Source organism: Amphimedon queenslandica, unplaced genomic scaffold, assembly GCF_000090795.2.
Source record: "Amphimedon queenslandica unplaced genomic scaffold, v1.1 AMPQUscaffold_13335, whole genome shotgun sequence".
In the NCBI taxonomy this organism is placed as follows: domain Eukaryota; kingdom Metazoa; phylum Porifera; class Demospongiae; order Haplosclerida; family Niphatidae; genus Amphimedon; species Amphimedon queenslandica.
In genome coordinates, this window is record NW_003546429.1 from 67,708 (window position 1) to 77,214 (window position 9,507).

A 9,507-nucleotide genomic window follows, 5' to 3' on the forward strand; every position below is an offset into this window, starting at 1 on the left:
TAAGTAAATAAATAAATGAATGAATAATAATAACAATAAGATTGATACCATTAAGAACCAATTGTTCATAGCCCATGGGTTTTTTCCAAAAATGGCTCCAAAATCGCCCCCCAATTTTTATTACATTTTCTGATACATATTGATGTCCTTATGCTGTGTAGAAAGTTTGAGTTCATTCTGACTTTAATTTTTCAAGTTACGGCCATTTTAAGAAAATGCCAAAATTTTGAAAAGTACCCAAGGCTATATAGCCCATGGTTTTTTCCAAAAAATGGCTCTGAAATCACCACCAATTTTTATTACATTTTCTGATACATATTGATGCCTTTATGCTGTGTAGAAAGTTTGAGCTAATTCCGACTTCAATTTTTAAAGTTACGGCCAATTTAAAAAATTGGCCAAAATCTGAAAATTTCCCTGTACTATAGCCCATGGTTTTTTCCAAAAAATGGCTCAAAAATCACCCCCAATTTTTATTACATTTTCTGATACATATTGATGTTCTTATGTTGTATAGAAAGTTTGAGCTAATTCCGACTTTGATTTTTCAAGTTACGGCCAATTTAATAAATGGACCAAAATCTGAAAATTTCCCTGTACTATAGCCCATCATGCTTTTTTCCAAAAATGACTCCGAAATCACCCCCAATTTTTATTACATTTTCTGATACATATTGATGTCCTTATGCTGTGTAGAAAGTTTGAGCTAATTCCGACTTCAATTTTTCAAGTTACGGCCATTTTAAAAAAATACCAAAAATCTGAAAAATACCCAAGGCTATAGCCCATGCTTTTTCCAAAAAATGGCTCCGAAATCACCCTCAATTTTTATTACATTTTCTGATACATATTGATGTACCTGACAGATTATTTCAATAGCTTTTGCTGGATACATGTTCACAAATATTATCCTAAATGGTGAGTTCTACAAAAATAATGAATTAATTATTACATATGTGAACAAGAGATAGGAATTTAGATAATGATCAAAACAAGAATTCAAAATATTTTACCCATTAATTATCATTAATTATAACTACTCAGGTATTTAGGGAGTGCCAAGATTAAGTTCACAACATGATAATAAATATTTGAATTATCTTAAATATGCTTATGTTAAAGTACATCATTATCATATTATTATTATCATATTATTATCATATTATTATTATCATATTATTATCATATTATTATTATCATATTATTATTACGTAAAGACTATTGACAGTAGCCCTTGGATTCTCAAATTCTCCAAATGCAAAGTTCCTAGCTTCTTCAAAATTGTTATTCAGCACAGCTTGACTGAGTTCAGAATAAACCTATCAAGTGTAAGGGATCATATACAGAGAGTACATGAGTCAGTGTGGCATGAGAATGAAAAGTATGAGGAAAAATAAACAGAGAGAGAGAGAGAGAGAGAGAGTACATAAGCCAGTGTAATTAATATGAGAATGAGAAGTATGGGGAAAAAGAAACAGAAAGAGAGAGAGAGGGGGAGAGAGAGAGAGAGATAGGGAGAGAGAGAGAGAGAGAGAGAGAGAGAGAGAGAGAGAGAGAGAGAGAGAGAGAGAGAGAGAGAGAGAGAGAGAGAGAGAGAGAGAGAGAGAGGTACATACTGCTTGGAATAAATCTTGCTGTGATGTTATGGCAGCTACTCTAGTCCAGCCATATTTCTTCATTAGTGCAATGATACCCTCCACTGCAGCTGTGTCTACTGAAATACTCCTTAAAAAGGTTGGATACACAGCAGTATTGGATAATGAGGGACTAGTAGCACCTGCTGATATCTATATCAGTGAGATATTAATAAGATATTCGTATTAATGAGATATCAGTGAGATATTAATGAAATATCACTGAGAACAAGAGACATGAAGATGATGAACACAAACGTAACACCTCCACATGTCATTAGACCACACACACACACACACAGGTAGTTGTACATATATACAGTGGGTTCAGGTAGGGTATATGATTCTTACTAGTACAAGGTTCCAAAAGTGAGCTAGTTCAGCCACTGGTGATGTAGATGATGAACAAATAGGACCAACCATTGCTATCTTCACTGGCTCTTTGAATATAACATCAATAAAACTCCTAACACCTGAACTATCAGAACACTAAAAGAAATGGACAAATATAACAGTCATCATCATCATCATCATCATTATTATTATTATTATTTATTTCATAGTTATTTGGCACTTTGTGTGTCTTAAGGTAAATTCTTAAGTAAATCCAATCACAGTGATGTTATTACATACACTCAGAAATATTTACTAAAATAACAACTTAATGACACGTAGGATTACAAGGAAATATTCTCTTACAATAACACACCTATACAATTACTGCAACATACTGAAGGCTAGACAGGACAGACTAATCATGATGCCATATCAAGTGTCCATGACTGATCTGGAGTTAAAAACATGTAACATAAAGAGGGCAAGAGTTTAATGATCCACTACAACCTAGCACAAACTAGTAATGAGAGCCTGCATGGGTTGAGGTGGGATTGGGCAGTCTAGTGACTCCAAACTGCTACCATTGGATATATTAACATTAATGTCTGTGTACATAGACACTCCATTGGAATAATGTAAGACTGTGTGAGGAGACATGTTGCATAGTTCATTCATCTTGATGATTCTCACACATCTCATCTTATAAAAGAACATGAACCACAAACAGTCCCACAAAAAGAAAGATCTTATTGTCAACATAAGATGGAAGAAGATATGCTAATGCATGGAGGAGTGGAATACATGCAGAATTTAGCAATAAAAAAGTTGTTTTAGACTTTAAGTACATGCAGTTGCACAATACATGAGCTTATCATAATAATTATAGGAGATCATAATAATTATAGGAGATCATAACAATTATAGGAGTTTAAATATAAAATTCATGCAGCAAACAGCACTGAGCATATGACAACAGATATAGTTAGGATGGTACATGTACTTACTGCAGAATCATTAACAACAGCTTTGAGAGTATAGCCAGGAAGAAGGTCTGTCTTGTTATTGATCAGTTCTAGGGAGATGTCCATTGCAGGAAGATAAGCATGTCCATTAAGATGAACAAATGAGAGTGGGAGCAATACAGAGAGAGTTAATGGAATAGATCCATTAGAGCCAGCAACAACAGCAGAAGATGCAGCAAAAAGAAGAACAAGAATAATGGGAGACATTTTATGAGTGAGTGTCCTTTTAGGATAATACTACAACCTGTGAGCATTTGTATTTATAATATTAATGAAGTAGGTGTGGCTAATGTACACCCACTCTTTTAATTAAATAATGTACTGTCACACAAAATGTTCATTTGATGTCATCAGATCCACTGGTAAGGGGGCCCTCCGGCTGAGAAGGAATTTGAGAATCAGAAGAAGAGGGGGTCACGATTAAAGGGTCTTTAGATAAATCCTCTTGTTTAGGGTAGATATTATCAGACCCTCTTTCAGGAGAGAGAGAAGTTGCTGATTGTACAGCTACTGATTGCCCAGGTTGGGCAGCCACTTTAATACAATGAGGTTCTGTTGTATTACGAACAGGATCAGCTACCATCCTCAGAGAAGGTGATGTTATTGTTGATGTATTGGAGTCACCATGAGGAATGTCAACGAGTCCCTTGGACAGTCTTTGTCTGTGAGTTAACTCTTCATCTTCAGTTATCAAGTCTTTCCAGGGATCAGCAAGTACCCACTCAAACCACTGATCATCACCTTCAGAACTCTCTATAGGCTCATGATATGGCCGCTTGCGTTTACCACGATAATTACCACGCCCTCTCCTCCCTCCTCTTCCTCTATTGTAAGGATTAGTCCAGTGATGCTGTTGGTACTGCTGCTCATAAGGATGACGATGATGATAATGATGGTGGTGGTGCAGTGGGTTGGGATGGTATGGTCCTTTGTAATATGATCCCGGGCCAACTGGAGGAGGAAAAGGAGGACCTCGTGAAGGAGGAGGGAAGGTAGTGTGGTGGTGAGGGGTAGGATATAACCCAGGCTGAGGGTAAGGAGGAGAAACGTTATCAAAAGAAATGTACTCCTCTGGATTGGTAGCCATTTTTATTTGATGTTTTCCGTATACTCAACTCAAAAGAATCCCGAGAAAGTATCCGGAACAAGCATGTTAAGGCATGGTCAAAGATTAATTAATTATTTCTGGCAGAGCCATTTGCCAAAAAAAGACTAATTAAATGTTATGTCACCTGAACTCTGCATTACAGCAGGAAGAGGCAGAGCTGTACAAATGTATAGACTATACAAAGACACTTCCAGTAGATTTCAGGCACATCAAAATGTCTTCAATTGGATTTCACTCAGCAGTGGAGTTTATTAACAAGCACAGATCAAGATCAACCTCACCTGCTGTGTCTATTCCTGACCAGAAACACAATGAGGAGGGGGAGATCAGACCTGAGACTCATGAAGAGGATACTAGTGGCAATAATACCAGCAGGAAAAGAGATACTTTTACCAAGTTCCATGCATCAAAGAAGAGGAGACTGTCACAAACTCAGTTAGATTTGAAGAAACACAAAGATCGCATACAGAAGTAAGCAACAGCTTCGGTTTGTTTATGTCTTTATATTAAAAGGGTAAAATCTCAGAACCTTCTACTTGATACTGAGAAACATAAGCTACAAATGGTGGTGCCTGAACTTGAAGTATGACCGTTTAGTTATCCTAATCTTAAGATTATTATTTTATTCCTGTCTTTAGTGTCTAGGGAGATGTGATGAATTAGAGTCAATTGAACTTTCAAGCTTTCATGAACTAACCAATGACATCGTACGTGAGACAAAAGGAAAATAACAAATTAAATGTATAAGAAATCCTTAGGTACAAGACGTTTGCAGCTCAGCACTTCGAGTATATTACGACTCAAAATCTTTGAGGGACAACAAAACTGTATCTGACTACATTGAGAAGGTAGTTGGAATATTTTCAACAATTAGCAGCTGCAGATTCTTCCATTAGGTGTTCTCTAGTGTACCCAGACATGTTTTTGATTTGCTAGACAAACAATCAAAAGAAAAGGTATTTTAAAATATAATTTCATGCTTTTTATAATGATGTCCATTGTAGAAAGATAAAGCTCATGTGCTGAAATGTACAGGTATGGACATTTTAAAACTTGATTTGATAAAACGTGTTTTCAGTTCTTAGAGCTAATAATTTGCCAGCTAAACAATACACTGGTAAAAACGTGTCACTAAATAATATTATTTGCCTGATGTACAGGTACAGGTGATGTTTATTGCATAGCTGGAGTTGTAGAGAAAAAGAATATTAACTCGAGAGCTAGCATCAGAAAATTGAAAGAGGAAGGATTGGTCAATCAAACTTGGCAGTCAACAGTAAAGTTGAAGACACTTGATCCTGATTGGAAGGAGTCATTTGAAATGTAAACAAACACTTACAAAGTCATGCTTCATCATAATATTCATTAATAGATCTATTACTGATTCACATCATCACTATCTTGTTATAGAACTATGGTAAGTAAATGTATATCATACATAAAATAATTTATTAAACAAAAGGGACTGTCAAAAAGATCAGGAAGGATTGGCAAAGTTTTTTCATAAAGAAGATCATTTTATTGGTCGTTGTACTTACTTGCTACATGTTAGCCCATTACTGTTCACATGCAGTATTAGTATGTCACTGTGTCTTAGGACATCCCTGCAAATGGAGAGGAAAAAACACTTGAGCTGATGTCTAAACGTTTGAGTGGAACTGTCACAATCTTTTTAAAAATAATAGGAAAGACAGTATGTGCATTCATAATACATTATAGTGATATTATTATTGTGTGGTGTGTGTGTTACAGGGTGACAAAGACTCACAGGAAATGTATTTGACACACAAGCAGTTACTGGAGTGCATCATTAGCAGTGAAAGTAAAGTACAGGCCCTCATCCTCCTCCTCCTCCTAACTGTATAACTCAATATATGTCCTTTTAGACTGATGAAGGTCATGTAGCTCACTGGAATTGTCAGCTACCTCCAGAAGCCGAAAAACTATTAGTTCAACATGGCTTACTCCATCACATTCCTCCACTTCAACATGCAGCAATGTCTGTACTGTACATGTACCTATGTTATGACTTTCTCTTTTTTATAGTCGACTTAACATTTTATGGAAATATCACAGAGTGTACAGAATTGAAGTGAATGCACTGAATGAGTTATTACGAATGATACGTGATCATGAATCAGGTGTGCATCACAGTAATGAATCAAGACTGTTTTGGGTTAGCAGTTATTGTCTACCTTATAATAATTTATGATTTCTTTAGATACATCAGCTCTTAAAAGATCTTGAAGAGATTAGAAATCACATTATCAATATCATGAAGTCACATCTTTTGTTTTTCAACAATTTCAGAACATTCAAGAGTATTTCTCTCCTGAAGGATTACCTACTGTGAGCTATTGTCTTTCTTTCCAATATATAACAATTGTATAGACTATTGCATAGCCTGTATCAGATCAAGTTAATCAAGGTTCATTTGCCAAAGGAGGAACATGACTTGAAAGATGTCCTTACCAATGCTATTCAGGTAACAGACCCACAGAATTTGACTAGTAACAATGATCGCTTTCTTTATAGATGGCAGTTCCACACTGGATGATTCTGTTTACAGCTAACAAGAAACACAACCATACCGTAAGTAACACACCTCAAACTAGAAACTGTTATGTTTGCTATACAGTCCTTGGAAAGTTCTCTAACTGATCTTAAAGAGATTTGTGCTCATTGTTTGAGGCAGTGCGAAAGAGCTTTTGAAACAGTTCATCCAATCTTTAATGGGTATACTCACTCAACATGTACTAGCATACCATGCTCTTTTTATAGAATTGGTGTTGATTATTTCTCGCCTTTTTACTTCAGTTTGCAAAAAATTGTAAGTTCATGCACAAATAATAATAACAATAATAATAAATTAATAATACCTAACAGCTCTCAGGGGATGCAGAGAGTCGTCTAAAAGAGAATGTATCTAGTGACACTGGTTTGTTGACTTACGTGATATACAGGACACTGCAAAGAATAGTAAATTATTCTGACCAAGTGAACCCAGTGTATGTGAATCACTCGTTATTGATCCTCCATCATTACTTAATCTCCATTCTCTGTCTGTAGGTTTCTAAAGAAGCAGAAGTCTTCCCTCTCCATTACAAAGTTCCATGACTGGTTTGAAGGGTATGTTAGTGGATGGTTTCATGCAGCAAGAGTTAGTCTGAAGGGAAGGATGGATAGGATCATTCAACTAGACACTGTTGTTGAAACCATTGACAAAGCACCTTTCTCATCTTCTGCTGTTGATACTCATGCAATATTCCTACAGGTAACTTCAGCAGTCGTGTATTCAGTGCCTAATTCTTATTCATAGATTGTGTCCTATTGGAAGGAGTTCAATTGGCCTGACAGAGGCCAGTCTTTGGCTTGTTTAATTACTGTTGTAGAGGTATAATTATTGATAATAATTGATTATAAAGTTCTATTGTATACAGAGTCTTTGTGAATTAATAACTTACTATACTCAGAGAATCATCTCAAAAGTGAAAGAGAAATTGGACACTGGTACTTTCACAGACCATGATGGAGGCATCATAATCACTAACCAGGTATAATTGAAGTATTTCAATTAATTTGTCATCATTATTTTTTCCAGCTTTGTGTTGCTCTTAACAATGTTCATCACGTCAGCTTTGTGCTTAAGAGTGTTAGAGATGAGCTAGACCTTGAGAGGTATTACAAGTGGCTGGATGAAGAGAAGCAACAAGATGGTCTGCCACTCAGCGAAAGAGCAGACAACATGATAACTGACCTGCTGAAAGTTGCCATAGAAGAAATGTGGAATAACATTGACCATATCATAATATTACTTAAAACCAAGGTATAGGAACATTGACCATGCAGGAATCAAGGATGACTTTTGATCATTGTTTTAGCTGTCACCTTCAGTAACTGGATTTATACCAAAGATATTAAGAGCACCTCTTAATGCTGATCCTGATCAAGTGAGCTACAATCTCCAGTATTTTATTATTAATTGGTACACTATACCTACAGGTCATTGAGCCACTCATTGAATACATTACTGACAGTGTAGGTAAACTAGGGGAGCTACTTCTAGCACCAATGTTCCTAGAGTAAGTCTTGCTGCATCATGGTCTTTATAATAACTGTCCTTTTAGTATACTCCATCATTTGTGGATCAATATTGTCGAGTCTCTTTTTCATTCTTATGATAAGATACAGCACACTTCAGAAACCCGGCCACTCCATATTCGCCTCAGTTTTGTCCTGATTCATCTTTCTGATTTCTTTGAAGCTGATGGAAAAGGCTTGAACAAAAGGATAATAGAGTCTGAACAATATTTGGTTTGTGGAGCCATTTAATGCTATAACAGATGCACTCTTTCCCATTATAGGCTCTTAAAAACAGCTTGTTTTATGCTGTTCAATCAACTGAAGATATCATCAAGACGTTTTGTTCTGATTTGGTGAGACAGCAGGTGGTTAATGGTGTGTATTCATCAGTTGCTATTCAAAGTTTCTCTTTCAGATTTCCTCTAAAAACGAGTTTGGACATCTCCACATAAGTCACATTTATCATCAAACTGAGGGAGTTCTGTCAGTTGAAATTTTAATGGCAGAAAATTTACCAGCTCTGGACAGAAATGGTTTGTAAGATTATAAGTGCTTCATGATTATGGCATCTTTTCAACAGGAAAGAGTGATCCTTTTGTCCAAGTATTGCTGCTTCCTCCATTTGTTTTCTCAGAAGCAAATAAAAGAATTCATAAAACTGAGACACAGAAGGAAACACTTAACCCTTTCTTCAATGAGACAATTAACTTGTAAGTCATATTATAATTACTGCTGATGAATACTGGTGATTACTGCTGATTTTATCAATACTAGGACCACAAACCTTGGAAGTCTCTTAAAAGATGGCTCAATACTTGTTCTTGCTGTTTTTGATCATGATACTTTTGGTAGAAATGATTTTGCTGGTCTCTGTGCCCTCTCCTGTGAGACAATACCAGTAGATCACAAAGGAATAGAGCCAAAAATGGAGCACCTGTACCTGTTTCACTATGAGAAGACAGAGGCATACAAGGAGCTTGAACTGAGACACAATGCTGACTCATTGGCTCATGATTTCCTTAAACTCATGAAGAAGTTTGCATATGATGGACAGACACACACAGGGCATCCTTTCCATAGACTACTGCACATACACTAACACTAGTTACTGCGTGGACCCCATCATGTATTGATACTATTGATACTATTAAACTGCTTAAGCTGTTTGAATGCTGGATCTTTGAACATTACCAGTTGCATTAACATGATTATCTATTGCTGCAGTATCATAAATGCATTTTGAATGATTTATACAACTTGAGCCTGGATCTATGATCACATTAGTGGTCTGTTTCAAAATTTAAATTTGATGTCATTGTGCTAT

At 36.0% G+C, this 9,507-nt stretch overlaps 3 protein-coding genes across 3 annotated transcripts; 1 reads left to right on the plus strand and 2 right to left on the minus strand.

Moving 5' to 3' along the window:
* Positions 1-552: 552 nt before the first annotated feature.
* LOC109583021 (gamma-aminobutyric acid type B receptor subunit 1-like) lies at positions 553-3,220 on the minus strand. The gene is made up of 6 exons (XM_019998166.1): positions 2,975-3,220; positions 1,986-2,123; positions 1,617-1,787; positions 1,212-1,319; positions 848-925; positions 553-582 (listed from the first exon to the last, which is right to left on the minus strand). Exons 1-6 carry the CDS (start codon positions 3,197-3,199, stop codon positions 553-555), a joined length of 750 nt encoding a protein of 249 aa, XP_019853725.1. The 5' UTR covers positions 3,200-3,220.
* Positions 3,221-3,329: 109 nt separating this feature from the next.
* LOC105313251 (uncharacterized) lies at positions 3,330-4,079 on the minus strand. Its single transcript, XM_011406531.1, has one exon. The coding sequence runs from the start codon at positions 4,077-4,079 to the stop codon at positions 3,330-3,332; it is 750 nt and encodes a 249-aa protein (XP_011404833.1).
* A 110-nt stretch (positions 4,080-4,189) lies between these two features.
* On the plus strand, positions 4,190-9,373 carry LOC105313252 (protein unc-13 homolog D-like). Its single transcript, XM_019998173.1, has 31 exons — positions 4,190-4,571; positions 4,614-4,683; positions 4,739-4,807; positions 4,859-4,948; positions 4,997-5,056; positions 5,105-5,135; positions 5,179-5,217; positions 5,261-5,423; positions 5,473-5,517; positions 5,563-5,647; positions 5,698-5,793; positions 5,853-5,927; positions 5,987-6,099; positions 6,147-6,276; positions 6,322-6,449; positions 6,492-6,585; positions 6,636-6,692; positions 6,739-6,836; positions 6,882-6,930; positions 6,987-7,108; positions 7,170-7,374; positions 7,420-7,494; positions 7,541-7,654; positions 7,702-7,926; positions 7,982-8,050; positions 8,103-8,182; positions 8,228-8,414; positions 8,465-8,548; positions 8,599-8,716; positions 8,764-8,893; positions 8,958-9,373. The coding sequence occupies exons 1-31, from the start codon at positions 4,213-4,215 to the stop codon at positions 9,280-9,282; spliced, it is 3,585 nt and encodes a 1,194-aa protein (XP_019853732.1). The 5' UTR covers positions 4,190-4,212; the 3' UTR covers positions 9,283-9,373.
* Positions 9,374-9,507: the final 134 nt, after the last annotated feature.